Source organism: Cryptomeria japonica, chromosome 10 (assembly GCF_030272615.1).
Source record: "Cryptomeria japonica chromosome 10, Sugi_1.0, whole genome shotgun sequence".
Taxonomy (NCBI): domain Eukaryota; kingdom Viridiplantae; phylum Streptophyta; class Pinopsida; order Cupressales; family Cupressaceae; genus Cryptomeria; species Cryptomeria japonica.
In genome coordinates this window covers 205,877,234-205,898,824 of record NC_081414.1, presented here as the reverse complement: position 1 = coordinate 205,898,824, position 21,591 = coordinate 205,877,234, and the positions used below count along the sequence as shown (strand labels likewise).

Genomic DNA, 21,591 nt, shown 5'->3' with positions numbered 1-21,591 from the left:
GTTACATAGAATGGAGGAAAAAATAACATCAAGATCACCGTTTCTTCGATCGGAACTTTTTGGTCTACACGATGCTGATAGTACAAATCAATGTATTCAACATCTAGGCGTTGGAGGCTAGCTTCACAAGCCTTCCGTACATGTTCTGCAGTACCAACAACTTCAACACTCAAATCATCCTTTATCACAGCTCCAAACTTTGTTGCTAGTTGAATTCTGTCCCTAGGTAAGTATTTCAAGACCTGCAACCCAATTATTATAACAGATTAATTCCTTTACAACTAATGTACCTTCAGATGAATCCTCCCAGTCGCATTGACAATTGCAGATTATTCAATGTGTGCACAAGGTTTACTTTTTACTCTGATATACAAAGGTCATAGCTTGTTTGCAGATAAACCTGTACTAAAGCCCGACGAGAGAAAAATCAGGAAGAAATCAAAATTCAAAAGCAACTATACAAGATTATGAAGTATACCTTTCCAATCAATATTTCATTGGCAAAATGACCATAGAAATCGGAAGTGTCGAAGAATGTGATCCCGCTGTTGAACGCATGCTGAAATAAATTGATTGTGTCTTCCTCAGAAGAATATGAACCATATGCTCCTGAAAGTCCTGAACATCCAAGACCTAATGCTGAAACCTTGGAAATTGGATGTATGCAAGAATGAATTAGAAAAGGTGATAGGAAAGAAGTTTTTGTTTTGAAATTTTGAGCAATGGCTTAAAGTTAAAACTAATCTAATATAATATATCAACAGTATGAAAAATGCAAAGATACAGGAATAAAAAATTAAAGGGCAAGCAGAACTGAAGGGCTTAATATGCAAGATAACAATTACAAACTTCAACAACAGTTATATTTGTTTTCAGTATTTCAAGTCACAGGAACTCACAGTATAAGAATTCTATATCTAAAAATAGTTTATCGGTTACAATATTCCATGTTCAACAGAAGTACCTATTCATGCATATCATATCAATTCAATTTGTTCAACTTTTAAGTCAAAAAAGAATTATAGAAAATTATTGCTCGTGCTAAGAGCTTTCGCTGTCTCCTCTAAGCAAACTCACTGCAAAGGCAATAAAAATTGCAGGTGCCCTATGTAAGTATGAACAAGGAAATGAGATGACACAAAAATGATTGCTCCTCAAATAGAGAGAGCAGCCTAATATAAATGTAGAATTTTAATATTCCATCTACCAAATTAATGTTACAATTACCACATTAATGACAGTACAACAAGCTCACTAAAGAGCTGCAACGACTACAACCACCTTATATACAGAAGCACCTCATTTATTACATATAAGTGTAAACATACAATTAATTAGTAGGAGCATTGATGTTGCATAGCTTTGTGTATTTGGAGTTAGTAGGAGATGCTAGTACTAGGAAGAGCGCTTTAGGGTTTTGTTTATGAAGAACACACGGTTATATTGAGAGGGGCGGGGGGGGGTGAATCAGTATAACAACAAATTTTATCAATTTAACTTTATTAATTGTTGGTTGAAAATTTTGTACACTTGGGGCAATATACAAAATTGTGGTTTCAACCACAACACACGAGTAAAAACTCTCCTAATTAAGGGAAGGCTCCCCCTATCTAACTAAAACTGAAATAAAAACAGGATGGGACAGCAGTCTTCCTTCTTTCTTCAAGAAAGACAATATCCTTTTCTCTTCACAGAAAAGCATAGCGATTGAATATGAATAGCAGTAACCACTTTCAAGTAAAATGAGAGAAAGGAAATGAAGTTTCCTGAAAGCGCAAAGACTTCTGTCACTTCTTTCGGGACGGGACAGCAATATCAAGCTCAAAGACTTGACTATTAGAAGTCCTATCTACCCTTTGCTATACTAAATTTTACAACGAATAAAAAACAACAGCTCAAAGACTGGAATAATTTATTCTTTCAACACAAAGACAAGAACTAATGCAAGCTCAAAGACTTGCTGCTTTTTCTCATCAAACAATAATTTTTCCCTCAAGAATAGATGCAAGCTCAAAGACTTGTTGTTCCTTCTAGAGATTTCATATTTTAATTAATCTTCTCTACTTGCAGCTCAAAGACTTCAAATCAGATTGGACTAAGCTCCTTTAGAAACACTTTGCATAGAAGAAATAAAAAGAGTCAAACTCAAACTTGTAGCTCAAAGACTCAAAACTTGAGTAATCCTTCTTTATTATTCTTCAAAACCTTCAATTCACATACATAAGCTCAAAGACTTCTTACTGTAAATTTGGCAGAGTTTTTGCTTGCTTTCCCAAAAGATAAAGATTACAAAGGACCCTCTCTTCTATTTATAGGAGAGGAGACTTGAGAAAAAGGTGGGAGGATCCTAACTAACTTGAGAAATTCCCTCAACCACCAAGACCTATTCAACAACTAATTATGACTTCATAACTAAGACTTATTCCAACTACAGTCCTACTCGGACACAACTTGTAGTTGCCTTACAAGTAATTACAAAAGTGCAAGTAAGGAGTTAACTTGCAATTACAAAAATGCAAGTGATGACAACTTGCAATTACAAAAATGTTTTTACAAGTAAACTTGCCGAAAGGGAAACTACAATTATGAAATTACAATTTTAAAATTTTACAACAAGTGTTAAAAACACTTAAGTTGCACCTCTTGAAGATATGAACAATTCAAACTTCTGAATAACTTTCTGCAATTCATCAGGATCTGGTTCATGAGTGTTCATAGCCACCACCCTAGTCTTTACGATAACATCATGGCATTGGCATAGCATGGAGTTGCCCTTTTCCAATGCGGACCGGATTTCCTGCAACTCAGTTTGATACTTAATCAATATTTGAATGGAAGCGACTGAGATTGCTCACTTCTCCATTCATCATGAATCTTGAGTTGCAGATCTGCAAGAACTTCTTCCTCAGGCAGCAACTCATCATTCTGATTTAAAATGTCGCAGGATGCCTTTTTACAACGGGAGGTAACATCTTGAAAGACTGCTTCACGGAACTTTAAGGTCTCATCAATTTCTTCAATGAGTGACTTGAGAACAAGAGATTTGTTCTACAGAAGTTCCTCATATTCAATGTACATGACTCTGGAAGGAATTACGTCATGCACCTGAAGAACGCCCAACTGATGTTGAGGCATCTTTCGCCAAGAAACTAAATTTCTCTCAATCTTCTCCAAATTTAGTTTGAAAGCACCCAAGATTTGATTCAACTTATCTTCAATGATTTCCAATTTAACCATTGTTTCAAATACCTGTCTTATGACTTGTGAACATAAGTCATGCAATTGATCAACCCAGGTGTCTAAGGCTTGAACCTTTTGGGCGGCTCTCTCGATACCTTGGATTGGTTCACCGGCCTTGGAAGAAACAGGCACTTGGCCTTCTCCATTTGAAGGTAGAGTAATACTTTGGATGGCTGCCATGAGTCTTTGTTTCTCTACTTCCAATTGATCTTTCTTGTTCAAAACCTCATCATACCGTTGTGCCTATGTAGCCATTGTTTGTTGAGCATCATGTTTGACAACCTCATGAGTCTGCTTACCCAATTGCACTTTGGTGATCCGATAATCAGCCGCTTGCATTTCTTCAATTGGTTTATCTGATATTGGTTCAGCGATTTCTGCCACTCTCATCCGATTTTCATCAACGATCACCCTCGAAACTGTCTTTGCCCTCTTAACAGCTTTAGGTTTTGATTGTTTCAACTGTTGATAATCGAAGGCATCAGGTGAGATCACCTGCTTCTTCCTCTTTGTAGTGAAGGAACTAAGCCATGGAGGTAAAGCCATTAACTCTGATTCTAGGAGAGGGAGAAGCAGTTTTTGTTTGAACAACTGTGGTGATCTTGGGAGAAGTGTTTGTCTGAATAGCCACCATAGTTTGTTGAGTGACGACAGGATGTGATGAAGATGTCATGAACTCATCAAAACAGGTCATAGAAGTATCAATATCAGACAAAGGTACATATGAAGGATCATCTGAAAAGATATTCAACAAATTTTCCTGAGAACGACCTTGAGATGGTTCTGCTGCTGAAAGTGGAAGAATGTTCTGCGGAGATTCTGAAACTGAAGGGGCAGATTGAGAGCTCACATCTATCACAGGAGGAAACATGGGTACCTCAATAGGAAGTGAAGAAAGAGAATTATGTGGGGACTCTGTAGAAAGCGATTGAGGAGCATTATCAGATTGAGTTTCTTCCTCTGAAGCTTCAGGATCAACCACATGAATTTCCAACTGTGGCTTCTCCTTGCCTTGAACTGTTATTTCCTGAGGAGGAAGCACCATTGCACGGCTGACTCGCAATTTGATCCTCGTACTAGAAGAGGATGCACCTTCTTTATTGTCTAGTTGAATTTCAGACTTCCGCCCAAGAGGACCTGTAGAATCATCTTCTTTCCCAACCTTAATCTTAATGAGCTTGACACCATTGTTCTTAAGCCAGATATTGGTATTGGCAAGAACTGACTGAAATCTATCCAAAATAGAAGTGCCTTCCTTATGGGACCAATGGATAGAAGGAAGTGGAGCCTCATTAACATTCTAATTGACAAACTCAAGATCGAGAATGTTACCATCATCAATCATCCCTTGTGGCATGTTTACAAGGTTTAGATCCACAATCTGTTCTGCAGTGAGTCGACAGTAATCCATCTTGCAAATCTCCTTTTCCGTGCGGAGATCAACCCAAATATCTTCTACTCGATGTACATGGATGAAGGTCTTCTTGATCTTCTCCTTCATGCCTCAGTAATCGAAATCAACTCTAGGTATGGATCTTTTGAGTCTAAATTCCTGCAACTCGGTCTCCATAGCCCTGGCCTTGATTGAAGTCATTAGAGAATATTGACCAATCTTCAATGGGTTGTTGGAAGAAATACCCATGCCAACCTTGTGCTTAACTGACTGATGTGTATGCACAGCCATGATCTGCCTTCCCAATTCCATGAGAATAATCTTATTGGTTGGGTATCGTGGGAGCATGTAAGGCTCCCCGCCATAGCATCCAACTCTCATGTAGGTAAAAGTTGGAAACTGGAGAAACAAACAACCATATTCTTTCACCCTTTCCCATGCTTCATCTGAGACTCTTTTGTTCTTCAGGTTCTTGTCAAATTGACACAAGTAATGACCAAAGAAAGCGTCCTGAACCCTTCTGAAATGAGACCTACTTGATCTTAGAGGCAACTAATCATAGTATTCCCAAACCGGTACAAGCATCCGGTCACCCTTGGTGGAAAGACCTGGGAAATGTCTAAGTGACGCAGCAATATACACGAGATATGAATTCATGTAGAAGGTGAAAGTAGTAAAGACGACTGCAAGTTGTTCACACAAAGCATCACAGATGATCTCACCCCAACAGATGTGCTGAGACTGCCTTATTAACATAATAAATTGGTACATCCAAGGTTCAAAAACATTGAAATGTTCCAATCCCATCATACGACTCAGAAGAGTAATAGTATCACCGATCTCATTCTTGCAATCAGATCAATATAACTTTGCCCATCTGGTAAGCGCGGTGCGAGGTTCATGAATCCATTTGTTGATATGACGCTTACAGTCTTTCTCCCTTTTGGCAAAGTATTCAGCTACACTTTGCTTGGAGATCTCTATATAAATGGTTTCAGAAGGTATTTTGAAAACCCTCTCTATAGCTTCTGCATCCAGGTGAATGATCACTTCTCCATCATCATTTTTAATAACTCGTGTCTCTTTATCAAAATGACGGGCACATGCTAGAATAAATTCCAGTTCTAGTGCAGCAACTTGAAAGGATGCGGCATGATGGATATGGCTGTCCAACAACCGTTGCATATCCCCCTCCTTCGAATCTTCAATCCTTTGTATGAATTCGGACATGTCAACATGCCCTATCTCAATATCCTTGATATGATCAAGGGAGGAGGAAACCTGTGACTGAGGGACTTCATTTTGGTATTTGTCATACCTGTATTTCATCTTTTTTGGAGTGGGAGATGATGATACATCTGTCATCTGGAAACAACTGGGAATGTTGCAATGTAAATCCAAAAGTATCAAGGCAATATCAAAGTCAGTACCTTTAGACATTTTTACTCCTCCAAATGGTAAAGTTCAACTTTCGTACTTTGGCTTTGTGAGAGGAAATATAAGAGGTGGAAAGATAAGCTTTTGACTTATTTCGGGTTTTGAAACATGTTTTGCAAGTACACAAGAGGGAAGTACAAACGTGTAATCGGGTTTCCAAATTCCGAATGCAATTATACTTGCAAAACACGAAGCATGAATAAATGGAAGGAGAATGAATTTTCAATTTGGAAGTTGGGAAGAACACATTTGCAATTGGTTTTCTAAATCCAAATGCAAACTTATTTACAAACTGAAAATCGAAGGAATGGATGAAAAAAATGGTATTTAGGCAAGTAGGAAATGGCGAGGATGATAAGTACGGATGAGGAAATTGGAAACGGATAGGTAAAAATGAATTTCAAGAAGATCACTTGGAACTTTGTCATGCCAAAATGGGAAGAACTTTCAACTTGCAATCCGGATTTCAAAACCCGAAATTGGGAAGAACTTGATTTTTTTGTCATTGAAACTTGATTTTTTGGACTAAAGAAGGTTAAGTCTTTGTCCAAAAAGGGAAGAACACAACTTCAGGTAGAACTTTTCACACTTGCAAATTTCTTTGCAAATTGGGAAGATTGCAAATTGGGAAGAGCACGTCTTTCTTATTTTGAAACTTGAATTGTTTTTGGACCAAAGAAGGTTAAGTCTTTGCTCAAAAAGGGGAAGAACACAAATTTTCCTCTTACTTGCAATCGGGTTTCTAAAACCCAAATGCAAGTAAAGAAGGAGAATTACAAAGGGGAAGAACAACTTTACTTTACAAATTTCTTTGTAAAATGGGGAATTTCCTCTCATAAACCCATTATGAACATGAACAAAACTAAAACTAAACAAGAGAATGCAAGGAAAGAAAAAAGAAAGAAATACAAAAATAAAAATTACCTTGCAAGGTTGAGAAGAAATCCAAACTTGGAGAATCAACCCAACATGGAAGATTAAGCCCTTTAAATAGAATTTAAACAATGAAAAAACTTAGCCACGCATTGTGACAAAAGCAAAACCGATTTGCTATAACAATGCCATGTAAAAATGCTAATGAAATGGTTCAAAACTGATCTCATTCATCATTAAATACAAGACAAAGCAAAAACGATTTAGGATTGAAAGCATACCTCATAGGCGAAGAATGCTGCATTTTTAGCAAAAAACGTGATTGTTTTTAGGGCCTTTTTTGCAAATCCGAAACCATAAATGCGCATAAAACGATTTAATAAATGCTTAGAATCCAACGCATTCAAGGTTGAGGGAAAAACGCCTTAGGAGTAGATGGATTCAAACCCCCAAACCATGGCAAATCGCATAAATCCAAGATTCAGAAAAAACGTTTGAAGAAGACAAATGGCGAAAAATGGTTTAATGAATGCGTGGAAAATAGGTTTGAATCCTTCAAAGTTGTAGCAAATCAACACTTGGAAGGAATCCCTACATTTCCTCCAAAAAATTCGAACCCAAATCAGCTTGCAATGGCATGGAAGAATTTCGGGTTTTGTTAACAAAACAACAAGTTTTATAAAATGTTCATATTTTTGCCTCTAAGGCAAATTTCGGGTTTTAGAAAAGAAATTACAAGTTAAATTACTTGTAATAGGGAAATAGAATTCCCTTTACAAGTGATTTCACTTAAAACATGTAAAGGGGTTTTAAAATCCCATTTACAAGTTTTATTTTAACATTATAAAAATAACTTTCCCTATGAAGGTGTGGAAAATGGGTTTGAATCCTTCAAAGTTGCAGCAAATCCACACTTGGAAGGAATCCCTACATTTCCTCCAAAAAATTCGAACCCAAATCAGCGTGCAATGGCATGGAAGAATTTTGGGTTTTGGAAACAAAACAAGTTTTATAAAATGTTCATAAAAATAACTTTAAGTTATAAAGACATGTAAAGGAGTTTTAAAATCCCATTTACAAGTTTTATAAACACTAAAGTCAAGATACTAGTAATGGGGGTTTTAAAACCCTCATTACAAGTTTTATAAAAACTTGCAGTTGGAGAAAAATTCCCCTACAAGCCTAAAAGCTTCAAGGGCGTTTTGAAAAACAAATTACTAGTTACTGGTAATTATCGAAAAATTCCCCTACATTGAAGCAAAAACATAGCAAACAGACTCAGAACGCGACGAAATTCGAAACGTAGCTTGGGGATGGATCAACGATCGATCCAATCCAAGGATGGGGCGAATTTCTGCCTCGGGAAGCGTTCCATAGAGTAAAAATTTTCATTTTTCAACAAAAATTTCTATATGATAGTCACATATGACAATACAGAGATGCAAAATGAAAGGAAAAAAAATTTTAAAATTCGTCTTGTGGAAAACCAAAGACTATTTGAAGCATTTTGTACTAGGCAGGAGAAACCGTACGAGAACAGGCTATACACGAGTAGAAGGAAGTAGACCATATACAATCAAAGGGAAACCAAACAAGTCATACAAAGACCACACGTTGTACGGAGGAGGAGATAGTAAGTCGTACTAAGGGGTAGACTAAGCCATATGTGACACATGGAGGGTCGTACATGGAGGCAGCTCACATATCGTACGAACATGAAAGAGCCTATGTAGGAACATACTTACACGCGTTGTACGAATAGAAGAAGAAAAGATATGGGTTAAGGTCGTACACAGAGCCACATGCAGTGGAGAAGTCAAGTGTGTACAAGGTAGAGGACAAGCTGTATGGTACTAAGGAGGAGTCGTACTTGAATTCAAAGACATCATACACAAACATTAAACCACATGTGGAAAACTAGACATTGTACGAAAATATTAAACCATACATGGAAAACCAATCAAGCCCATAGGTGAGGCATCAATCAAGGCCATACGTGAGTACACCATACAAGCAAGCGGAAAAAGGGTCGTACAAAGAACAAGTATCAAAGTCGTACATCAATTACAAGACGCGAGTGAGGAAAAATTGCAAGTCGTACATGGAGGTGCCACTTGGGTTGTAAAGGATAGTGTTGGAAATCTATTGTTAGTGCTCAAGTTTGGTTTTGTTACAAGTTGTTTTAACAACTCACTAAGTTTGTAATTAGTTGAAACCATACATTGGGACGTTTAATCCTTTATATATGTAATGGTTTGGAATGCGAGGAATGAGAAGCGCGATATTATTTTCTATGTTAAATTTCTTTGAATGCCTCTATTATTTTGCCTGAAATCTCTGATATGGTATCAGAGCTGGCAATAAAGGAGGCACAACACAGGAGATTTGTGGCATTAAAATTTGCTATTCCTAAGCATAAATATTGGAGGTTACAATTGACTTGTGGATGTTGTTTGGAATCAGCCTTTATCTCTAGACATTAACTAAGTGACAAAGTGGACAAGTGAGGATACATGGCAATTTGATGACCTGCATCTAGGTGTTTTGGAGGAGAAGCAATCTGTCTCAGCAAAGTTGCTTGAAGAATGCTGCAAAAACTTTTCTCACTCAATACAAGCTCTCTTTGAATGCCGCAAGTTTGAAAAAGAAAGAAGAAATTGCCATGTCCCGTGCCCTTTAACGAGCTCCAACTCTTCACGCAATCTCTCTGCACGAGGTCCTTTTCCCTTGCATTGGCCTGAATGTACATTTTCAGATGTCCATGTACATACCAAAGTTTATTACAGCAGCCATTTTTGTACACGAGTGAGAAAGCAATGGTGTTTATCCTACACAATCCATTGAATGTCGAGTTTGCATAGAGGTGGGCATATTTAGGGGATTGATTATAGTCATCCTAAGTAATTTTATAATGTATTATTTTGGCAGCCATTTTCTATTACTTTAAAATTATCACTTCTATAGAGCCAATTAAACAAAATTGTTAAGGTTGTGTTTTAATGCACTTGATTTCTAATTATAGTTTTTAAACTATATTAGAAATTAAAATAAAGTTCTAATGGTTTTATAGTGGTATTGTTGTCGGTTATATAAATCCAGTTCTCCTCGTATTAAACTGTTATAGTAAAGGCACATTATCGATTGAACCCAACACCTTTAATTTAAAGTGTTACATCGACAAATTAACTCTCATTGAGAAATTTGAAGGACGAGACTTTCATACTTGGCAACTACAAATGCAGTTACGCTTGATCGAAAAAGATCTTTGCGATGTTAAACCCAACTCAATCCCTCCAACTGATGCAAATGACCTTACCAAATGGACTATCAAAAATCAAAAAGCGTTGGGAACTATTGGCCTTGCCTTGTCAAAAGCATACTTACGCCAAGTGGATTTTACAAAGTCGACAAAGGAAATTTGGGAGTCATTAAACAAGCTCTTTAGATCTGAAGCAAAAAGTGCCAAGACAACATTGAAGCAGAGAATGTATGGAATGAAGATGGAAAAAGATACAAAAATGCCAAATCATATCACTAAGTTTCGCTCTCTCCTAAATTAGCTAGTTGGGATTAATGAGACTATAAAAGATGATGATGCCAAAGCAATACTTTTGAATAGTTTGCCTAAGAATATGTCTGGAATGGTGTTTACTGTTATCACAAAAGCTCGCACCCTTGTTGATCTATCAACTTAGCAACCTTGTGAAACATGGAAACAACCCCGAAGTGTGGGACCTTGCGCAAGGGGGTTGAATCTTCGGAAAAGGTCGGCTTCCTTCTCAATCCAAGTGCAGGTGTTGAACCAACTCAACACTGCAAAACTAACTCCTAGGGCTATCCTAACAAATTCTAGAGGAAAACAGAAGAGAGAATTGCTTAAAATGAAAGGAGGTGATGCAACAAGATAAGAGATTGTTCCTCTCCTATCGAAATGGCACAAAGAATTAATTGAAACACCCCAGAGATGCACAAACTTCAATTGTATGAGTGATCCCAATGCATGTATGAAAGTTAGAAACCACTGAATGCCAAGAGGGGAGAAGGTTTCCCACAAGTCACACTCCGAAAATGTAATGTCCCCTTCTCAGTGATGTGCATTCAGTGGTCCATTGGCCTATTCCGAAGACCTGTAGGCTAATTGGAAAGGAGAATTAGGGTTTCCAACTTTTGTGGAGTTTTGCACGAGCTTTCTAGGGTTTGTCAGGAGGGAATTCTTCAGTTCTGCTTATGGTTTCCTTCTAGGTTTTCCATGAACTCCAGGGTGGCATAACATGCATTTGTTCCTTTGGTGAAGTCAAAACTTACTATTTTTAGTAAGTTAGGGTTTGGCTGTTTGGTTGATGCAGTTCTACTGAGCTTTCCAAGCTCTTTCTCTGGGTGCGAAGATTATGTTTTTCAGAGCAGTATTTCTTGACTTACTATTTTTAGTAAGTGGTTGTGTTGAGCATTTCTATTTTTAGCAGTCTCGGACAAGGTTCTGACTCAACACAATTCAGTGGTCTTCATCGCACAGCTTCATCCTTGATTTTGGTATTAATCAGTATTGGAGTTATAAGTTATTTAATTAAATATTAGTTCCTCATCCTAAGGTTTGATATTTAATTATTTTATTACTGATTAATCGTGTTTTGGGTGACTTAGGGAAAAGGATAAATATATGCTACTAATATCATTGTTTCCCTTAGTTAGGCGGCGCTGAGAATCATGTTCATATTGTTTTAATATTGCAAGTTGTTCACCTAGCAAAAGTTCGAACTTTGCGTAGGGAGTTGGAAATAAGTGGACGCCATTTTGAAGGGACATGTTTAATTAAATTCAAATGTGTTGGGTGCATTGGAGGACATGTAATTTGGGTGAATTTGTGTGCATTTGCATTTGAATTTGGTGGAGCAAGAAGTTATAAATAAGAGCCTTGGGCTCTCCCTTTGGATCATCTTGAAAATTTGTAATGTTATGTTGCCAGTTTGGCGACAGAACTTGAGGCTTCGGAGTGCGTCTCCCTAGTGCTACCCGATTTCGTACTTGAAATACAGTACCTAGCTGTGCATTGTATTCTCCTACATTCTCAGAGTTTACCATAGACATTTTTGGTGTTGAAGTGATTCTGGAGACTCCCTGGTTTTGCCTGTGGCTGAAGCATATTTTCGATCACACCTCTCTGCTGAAGCGACTGACGGTTATGGGTATCAACTCTATCTTCCTTCCCAGCACTGGTGATAAACTTTGTAAGTTTATAGCATGTTTGTTGGAGTTTTGAATTTATTATGCCAAATCGAAATTCTTAGGCTAGGCGTGGGTTTTCTGTGTTGCATTGGGATGCGTGCAAAATAAATAAGGGTTTGTTTGGGGTGTGGTTTTGATTGGTTGTCATTGCTTATGATGTACGATGGGTTTGGGACTGGTTTGAGTTGATTTGGATGTAAAATGAGGGAGTTATGAGTATTTTGGTATTTCTATAGGCTGCTGGTTTGTACTTTCAGCCTGCAGATTGGTTGTAATAGAAATTTATATCCTTATTGTAGAAATTTGTATTACTCTCCTTCTTTCATCTCAATTATTGTAAGGTTAGGTAGTAGCACTACTAACCAGTTCTATCTTTGTAACTCTCATCCAACTGAATAAGTGGAAGAGGTTGGCTTGCTGCCTGGTATTCAACAAATTTGTAATTTTCAGTCCTCCCACTGAATAAGTGGTCGAGTGATAAGTTAATGCAATTGTCCTCCCGCTGAAATATGCGGTTGAGTGATGTCTTGATGTAATGTCCTCCCGCTGAAATATGCGGTAGAGTGATTGAATCTCAGTTTCTTGTCATTTTTCCCTTGGTCGGTTTACCGCCAAGAGTTTGGTTTCTATTCTACTGGATAAGCAGAAGGGGTTGGCTTGCTGCCCAGGCATTGTAATTTCAGTTGATTATTGTTGCTAACGATCCCCGGAACACCGTATGCTCTCACCTTCCCAGCTTGGGCTCTCGGTGAACAAAAGGTGGAAGGGTTCCCTTTCAGCAGTTTGGATTATTTCTCTAACCTTAACAGGTTGTGGTGATTGCTTGTATTTCTTATTGTGATTGTAACTGGAAACAAATTGAAAAAATTACTGGGATATTACAGAAAAACAAGTTAACACAACATGTATGGAGAGAAGAGCCACAAAGCATACACTTATGATGAAGGTAAGGAAACATACACAAAATGCATAAGTTTTAGGAAGGCAAGAATGTAATTTCAATTCATTCAAAGGCCAAAGGCCAAACTTACAGTTGCAGAAATAAAAAAAATTATTACAAGTCTTCAAGAGAAGAGAAAAAGCATAGGAAAGCTCAAGGCAGCAGGGAGAGAACCCTTTACAATGAGGCTTAACAGCCTTATATAGAAAAATGGTTACAAGAGTGATCATGACCCCTGCATGTCAATCTGGGAGTGCAGGGAAGTGCATGCGCTTGACTTCAGTACTTGCAAGCAACCTAGCCATACCCACAAAAGGCAACCCTGAGAAGGTGGATTGACAGACCTTCCAAAGTCAGAGTATGTAGACATGACATAAGTCACCACAACAAGCATGGCCACGTACCTCCCTTGATGGAAATTCTGCCAAAAACATTAAATGCACCCCTGTGGCTTCACAAAAGAAGGAGCATAAGTCACCAAAACTGTCGGAGCATTTAAAGCCTTGAGTGTTAATCACACCATCCGGAAGGAAGTTCGGGGACTTCGGAAACTCGGGTTCCCAAAGTGGGAAATACAAGGAAAGAACTTCGAAACCTCACGGTTCCGAAGTTCCGGAGAACTAGAAAAAGGCTAAGGAAGGAACTTTGGAACCTCGGTTCCGGAGTTCCGAGGAAACTAGAGAGAAAAGGTAAGGAGGGAAGGAACCTCGGAACCTCAAGGTTCCAAAGTTCTGGGAAGGAAGAAGGGGAAGCAAGGAAGAGAACTTCGGAACCTCAAGGTTCCAGAGTTCCGGAGAAAGGAAGGAAGAAAGGCTAGGAGGGAACCCCGAACCTCGGGGTTCCGAAGTTTCGAAGAAGGCAAGGGAAAGGAACTTAGGAACCTGTTGTGACCATTTCATACATCGCCCCATTTAAATGGGGACCCCCTCTCTTTGCTCGTTTTTGCTCGCCTTTCTCTCTGCTTTTTAGGATTTTGGTTTAGTATGCCAGTTGTCTGGACTAGGGTCAAACCTTAGGGTTTCTGTTACTGTGTTTTCAGGCCAGAGTCCAGTCCAATTTTGAGCTTTCGAGCTTCCTCTCGTGGAATGCAATTTTGAATAAAGTAAATTCGCCAGAGGCTGAGTAAGTTGGTCTAGTTTCAATTGGAATTTTGAATGCAGAGTCCAAATTTGTCTAAGTGTGAATGATGAGATTTTGATTTTTTGTCCGATTGAGTAATTTTTGACCAAATTTTGAAAGTTTTGATAATTGATCCCGGGCATTGGAAATGACTTGTTTTTGCCTTGTGAAGTGATTAAACTCCCAAAATCTTGATATTTTGGCCTGTAGGAGCAAAATCGCTCCTGTCCCTCAGTGGAGGACCGGAGCTTGTTTTTCAAAATCTTACTATCTCTGCAGGATCAAGATGAATTTCGAATTAGAAGTGATAAAGGGAGGCATGTTCTTTCCGTTGAATATAATTTGAAGAATTTCACAAGCATGGAAATGTGCCAGGAGCAAAAATCGCTCCTGTCCCTCAGTGGAGGACCAGAGCTCGAAATCAAACATTGCCTTGTCCTTGCAGGATTTGAACAATTTGACGATTTGAGAAGATCAAAGGAAATACGTTTCATCAGTTGAATATAGGTTGGAAGCGCAAACATGAGGAAAACATGACTTTGGAGCTAAATTGCTCCTGTCCCTCAGCCAGGGACCAGGGCGAAATTCAGTGGTAGCTCTCGTCCCTCTCCCAGGGACCAGAGCGAATTTCCTCATGAGGCATGTTTTGGGCAAAGATCAAGTAGGTTTTGAGTTTGAGGCAAACAAAGAAGGTGTAACTAACTTATTGAAGACAAATTGAAGATTGCAAGACGCCTGATGAACTCTATATTGGCCTAGGCGCTCCTGTCCCTCAGTCATGGACCAGAGCGATTTTTGCCTTAGGTCAATTTTTCACCAAGTTAGAACGAATTTCATGCCAAGAATAGGTGAAAGGGTCCACATCGAGTCCATTGAAGATAATTTTGGAAGTTAGCAAAGTGTGATGGAGCCTAGAACACCAAATTCGCTCCTGTCCCTCAGCCAGGGACCAGGGCGAAATGGTATTTATCTTGCCTTCCCCCCAAGTTTAAACCACTCTAAGTCAGGATACAAGGTGGCAAGGACGTTTTGAGGTGTCTCGACGAAGAACGGAGTTACAAAGATTGACAAAGATGAAGGATTTGCACTAAAATGCCCAAGTTCGCTCCTGTCCCTCAGTCAGGGACCAGAGCGAAATGTTCAAATGAGGCCAAATTTAAGTTGCCATTCACATTTTAAATGTTTGAAAGGAAGTAAGGGACATCGTTTTGCACTTTGAAGACAATTACAAGTTAATATGATGAACGATTTGCACCAAATGCCCAAATTCGCTCCTGTCCCTCAGTCAGGGACCAGAGCGAAATCTCCATGGAGGCTTAAATTTTGAATGTTGATCACATTTCAAGAGTTTAATAAGGATCAAAAGACCTCATTCTACATTGTGAAGGCGATTGCAGGTTGACAAGAACAAAGATGAGCTCAAGACACCAAGAATCGCTCCTGTCCCTCAGTCAGGGACCAGGGCGATATTCATTACATTAGCCAAAACCTTCAAAAATCACGCTAAGTCAAGGACGTACAAGGTTGCACAGGGTCAAGGTGTCTTGAGAAGATGATATACGAGGAAGTTAAACGTTAAAAGGTAATCAAATTGAACCAAAAGGCTAAGTTCGCTCCTATCCTTCAGGGAAGGACCAGGGCGATTTTCATTAAAACACTCATTTTCCTTCAAAATCATGACAAATCAAGGGTGCGCAAGATCAAGGACGTCATTTGGAAGGTGATGAACGAGAAGCCAAGGTTGAAAGATAGCAAATTTGAGCTAGAGCACAAGGTTCGCTCCTGTCCCTCACCAAGGGACCAGGGCGAAAACCATTCAAACATCAAATGCGCCTCGTAAAAGCCAAGAAAAGCAAGCGTGGAGTGAAGGGATAACGTCATTGCTTGCCACATGATGAAGATTGGTGATTGAAGAAGCAAAGATCAAGGAGAAAACATAAGGTTCGCTCCTGTCCCTCACCAAGGGACCAGGGCGATATCAACCTCAGGAGACACTCATCCACAAAATCAAGTTGATCAAACTCGAAGTTTCCTAGCAAAAATGCCAGTTTTAACGTGGAGATGGTGATTTTAAACGTCGAAGGCAAGAATCCAAGCTAAAATGACAATTCGCTCCTGTCCCTCTCTCAGGGACCAGAGCGATGTGGTTTGTATCTTTCCACCTTTCCAGTTTTGGCGCTAAAACACATTTTTTGAATTTTATTAAATGCTAAAATCAATAAATTTAAAAAATCCAATTAAATAGCATTTAAAAATTGCGCATGGACATTTAATTAATTATTTTTTGCCTTTAAAAATCGAATTAATTAATTGCAAAGGCATTAAATGAATTAATTATTATTTTAAATAAAAAATCAAATTGGAGCGCTTGGATTTAAATATTTACAAAAGTCGGCCATTGGTTTTTATTAAAATTGCTTTTAATTATCTTTGTTTTTACCAAGTCGGCCTTGAGGTAGTTGTAAGGGTAAGCGCCTATAAAGGGAGGTGTTTATTTCGTTTTCAAATCATTATTCAAACATCCTTCACATGCGATTTGGAGTGGTGCGAATTGTGTTCAAAGTGGAGCGAATTTCCATTCCAAGCAAGGTGCGAATTTAGCAAAGGAGGTGGTGCGAACATCTTCCAAGGGGAGTGCGAACCTTGATTAGAGTTGAGCGAAATTGCAAAAGACTACGTCAAAGACCCCCAAAGGTGGCGAATTGTTAAGTGGACGTTCATTTGAAGAGAGATCACGTGGAAAAGCTTCAAACATTGATTTTTGCCTTGGCGATTCTCTTTATTTTGCATTTTAGAGTTAGCTCTCAAGTGAGGTATGGCAAGGTCTTGTTTTGTTTTAATTTTTTGATCGTCATGGCTTGAAATTTTGAATTTTGAGATTTTGAATTTCAGTGGCTCAATCGTTTTTTAGGAAATGATAACTCAAGGACTTATCATGAAGTTTCCTAAATTTAATCTAATCTATGTTATACATTGCAAAATCTAGTTCTTATTATGAAATGTTGTGTAGGTATGGCGACCCCGAAGGCGGGAGCATCCACCAGTCGTCCAGCTCTCATGAAGGAAGATCAAAAGACCGAAGAAGTGGAGACCAAGATCGTGTCTAAGTGGAGCAACATTGGAGATACCAACTTGGGCAACTTCAGTACGAAGAAGTTTCGAGAGGTTCCTTACATTGGCAAGCCATCACCTGTCGCCCGGAGGATAATTGAAAGCGGCATCATTAAGGCGGCCGGCTTCCCTCCAGCAGTACAGTGCCATGAGTTGATGATCGAGTGTGCTCGTCATTATGATCCTCAATCCAGAACGATCGTGTCCAAGGAAGGAAACACTTTAGCTTATCTTTCAGAGGAAGCTATAAGTGAGGCTTTCCACCTTCCAGAGCACAGGGATATGGTTTACAAGAGCATAGAAGGAGCCAGGTCCATGTACGAAGATGATCCAGATGCTTGCCTAAGCATCATCAACAAGAACTGGTTACTCAAGAGTCGTCCTCGCCTGAGCAAGATTCCGAACACACCACATAGGATTGATTTCCAGGAGGAGTACAAAGATTTGATTACAATGCTCAACCGGGTCACAGGAGCACCTCAAGCCTTCTACTTTGAAAAGTGGATGTTCTACTTTATCCAGGTGATAGTTCAGGGAAAAGGAACAATACATTGGGCTAGAATGATTAGCCATTGCTTGAAAGTACAGTTGAGGAGACTCAAGGCTACCAAGTCCTTCCACATGAGTTCATACGTCATCTATGCCTTGATCAGGAGCTTCGAGTACGCAGGACTACCTCACAGAGGAGTGATTGGAAGAGGACCCGGCGAGGTCAGAGTTTGTGATTCCTATGTTCACTTGCATCATCCGCCAGGAAGCAACTACAAGTTAGTTAATGATACCTTCACAATGAACATTACGAGGATGTTGCAAGGCGGGATTCACAACAGATTATCTCAGGATGCACAGGAACTAGTAAAGAGGTACGGTGCTTGGTTTATCCAATTTCCGAAGTTTACTTATATCAGAGTTCATGGATGTCCTTCACCTCCATACATGTTGCCGAGATATCCGACAGACAGAATTGTGTTACTTGAGGTAACAAGACAGCTGGCAGCTTATGCGAAGGCGTTCAAACACAGGCATGGGAATGGAGTTCCGGTACCTATCATATTGGGCAATTCAGTTGAGGTATGTCCTAATGCTTTAGCCATGGATGACGCAGAGAAGGAGTTAGCTTTGTATTCTTTTTCATTCTTTGCCTTGAGAGAAAGCTTTGATCCACATGGATATATAGAGGAGACAGTCGGTAGGAAGTTTAAGCATGAGTTTCAGATAGAAGATGTTATGATGAATCTCTTAGACGATCTTGAAGTGAAAAGAAAGATGCATTCTAGATTGCCTTTGGATTTCATCAGGAAATGCAAGATTTACAGAGTGGCCGACCAAGCTCAGGACAGTGGCAGACATCTCCAGTCATCCTATGATCGAGAAAGCAAATCAGTAAGGTTAGATTGGAATGAGCCCGAGGTTGTGGATCTAGATGCTTTGATGGCTCCAGTCTTGTCTTGTACTCGCAGATGGGTTGATGTGCAGCATCAGAAGTTGAGGGAGCAAGGCATAGCTATGACTTTCACTTTGGAAGAGAAACCAGCCGAAGGTGGAGCTAGTGTAAGTGAGGGTAATCCTAATCCCAGAAATGCAAGCGAAGGCAACCTTCGAAGTGCAAGTGAAGGCAATCTCCATCCAAGAGGCTCAAAGAGAAAAGAGAGACCTGAGAAGAAAGAGTCTTCCAAGAAGAAACAAGGGGCCAGCCGAGATCGCTCATCCGGCACATCTTCTCGACAAGAGAAGAGGACACTTGAAGTAGAAGAGTCTATGGAGTCAATGGTACAGAACGATAAAGAAGGACAGGCATCTCAAGGGTCACCAGGTGGATCTCTCCAAGATTATGAGTTACATGAAGACAAGAACAATGACGAGGTAACATCTCCTCCTAGAGAAGAAGAAGCATTGCATAAGGAGATACAGGTTAAAGAGACCAGATCGGCCATCCCGGATTGGTTGAAGGAAAGATTAACGAAGGTGATTGTGATCGAGGACGAAGACAATGTGATTGATTTAGAGAGCCTTGTTGGACATTCCCAGGAAGTGGCAGAGAAGAGGAAGGCTACCAAGATGTCCAAGATGATTAGAGATGAGACTGGATCCAGAAAATTACAGATAGCTACACCGGCCGTGGACAAGTACGAAGGTGAGATCCTAGCAGAGGAATATGATATAAAGACATTTGAGCTAGGTCCATCCACAGCCGAGCAGACACTAGATGATGCCACCGATTCGTTTGAGGCGTTGAAAGATAAGCTTAGGGAAGAAATGGAGAAAAATAGAAAGCTTGAGAGAGAAGTTGGTGCATGGAGAACATATTTCAGTCATCTCAATCAGCCTTTAGGACATCAGGATCCAGCAAGATCACCCATACAGGCACTTCCCCTTCAATCAATTGGTGAGGCAGAGAGATTCAGGAGTATGGTCCAGCGTATGAGTACTTGGATGGATAAATCTCATACAGTCGCCATGGAATTTGCAACAAGGATGATGCAAACCATTCACCGAGCTATTCAGGTTCTTGAGATCATCCATAACCTAATGATAACTGTAGCTGCCTTTGCTCATACCAAAGATGTTATCATCCCTGTCTTGCGAGTAATCAGACAAACATCAAGGAAGGTCTTAGCGCAGGAAAAGATCATGGATGGAGGACCTCACAGTTTACTTCAGTGGTCAACCTTACTCCAGATGAAGGAAGTTCTCTTCGAGGACATCAGTACTAGATGTAGCCGTGTTGAGGAGGTGATCAACCCAATCCAGGACAAAGTATTTGAGGTACTGCGTACTATTCTTGACAGGAGGATCGAAGTTGAGACAGATGTGGATATGCAGGAATTAGAAGATAGAATCAAGGTCATCTTTTGCAAGGACGCTAATATCACAGATGAGCAATAGGACCAGATGTTTGCTACCATGCTCTTGATTGAAAAGACTAAGGAACTTGAACCTGGATGGGACGCTGCTCTTCTCGAGGCATTTGATCAAGTCATCCACTTGGAAGAAAGAATGAAGAATCTTCCCGAGATTCCAATTGCTGAGATTGAAGGAATCGTATCAAGATTCATTGCATATGCTAAAAAGGAGCATTGGAAAGGGAATAAGATTCTAGATGAAAGGTTGTTATAGATGACATGGCATCTTAATTGTCATTGGTCTATGTCTCCTAGGTTTTTGTGCCAAATTTAATATTTGGCTATGCATTTAATATTGTTCAGTAAAAAGGAGGCTATTTGTAACAAACCCTAATTAGTGTTTAGGTGTCATGATCTTGACCGTTGATCTGCTTTTTGATCTGGACCGTTCATTGTAATTGAGGATGCTATTTATACCCTCATTTCATTTCATTTTATCATTAGAAATTAGAGAGAGTTAGAGATTATTGATGTATTAGAGAGATTAGAGTTTAGAAGCAATTTACTTTTGTAGCAAGATTGAGCTTGGAGAAAGGAATTCAAACAATTGTTGTACATGATGGCTTTGAGATCAATAAAATATTGAAGTTATGGTGTTTTGTTGCAATTCTCTTGGTTATCTTCATGGTTGTGCATTTTTCTTGAATCACTCTCAATCAAAGTAGTGTGTTAATTCGAAGGACAAAGTGTTGGACTTGATCTTTGGTAGGATTCGCTTTCCAAACCACTAGCTTCTTGCTGATTGTAGGAACGCCTTGCGTGGTCGACTGGAGATATTGGAATCACTCAAACCTTCAATCATTGTTGTGTCTTGGATATGTACCTTCGTGGTAGTGTTCCTGATCTTTGATGTATTGAAAAATCATTTGTTACCTTAGAAGATCGCATCAATTTCAATTGAGTTGTTGATTTATGGCAATATTGAAGTTGGTTGAATCTCACCAAGTCTAGTCCACATCAAGTCATTCTTAGGGTTAGACTAGATTAGACCTCTTGCAAACCCTATCCTTTTGATATTTTTTGAAAAGCTTGTTTAGTTTAGCAAAATCTTCGGCAACGTAAGGCCCCTTGATGACACAGCAATCACAACGACCACTGGTGCTTATCCACACGTAGAGACCCTACTAAAAAGAACATTGGAGTCATCCTAACTGATCCTTCTTGCGAAATCTTCAGCAGTTAGCGACTTTATTCAAGAGAGGATAAGATGCCTTTGGGTATTTTATTCTGTGTATGATTGTGTACAAAATACACGTCAACAGAATTGGCGCTAGAGGGAGGTCCTGAATATCCGAAGTCCAAAGGTTTTGAAGAAGAATACATTATGAACATGATCATGAATCACGATGGTG

The 21,591-nt window shown here is 39.3% G+C and overlaps 1 protein-coding gene across 1 annotated transcript in view; it reads right to left on the bottom strand.

The window, feature by feature from the left end:
* The window catches only part of LOC131031464 (probable aldo-keto reductase 1), a 114,047-nt gene that overhangs the window by 38,338 nt on the left and 54,118 nt on the right, over positions 1-21,591 (bottom strand). Inside the window, exons 2-3 of the mRNA XM_057962583.2 lie at positions 479-646; positions 39-242 (exon numbers count right to left, since the gene is read on the bottom strand). Coding sequence (XP_057818566.1) covers positions 39-242; positions 479-646 — 372 coding nt within the window. The remainder of the gene's footprint in view (positions 1-38; positions 243-478; positions 647-21,591) is intronic.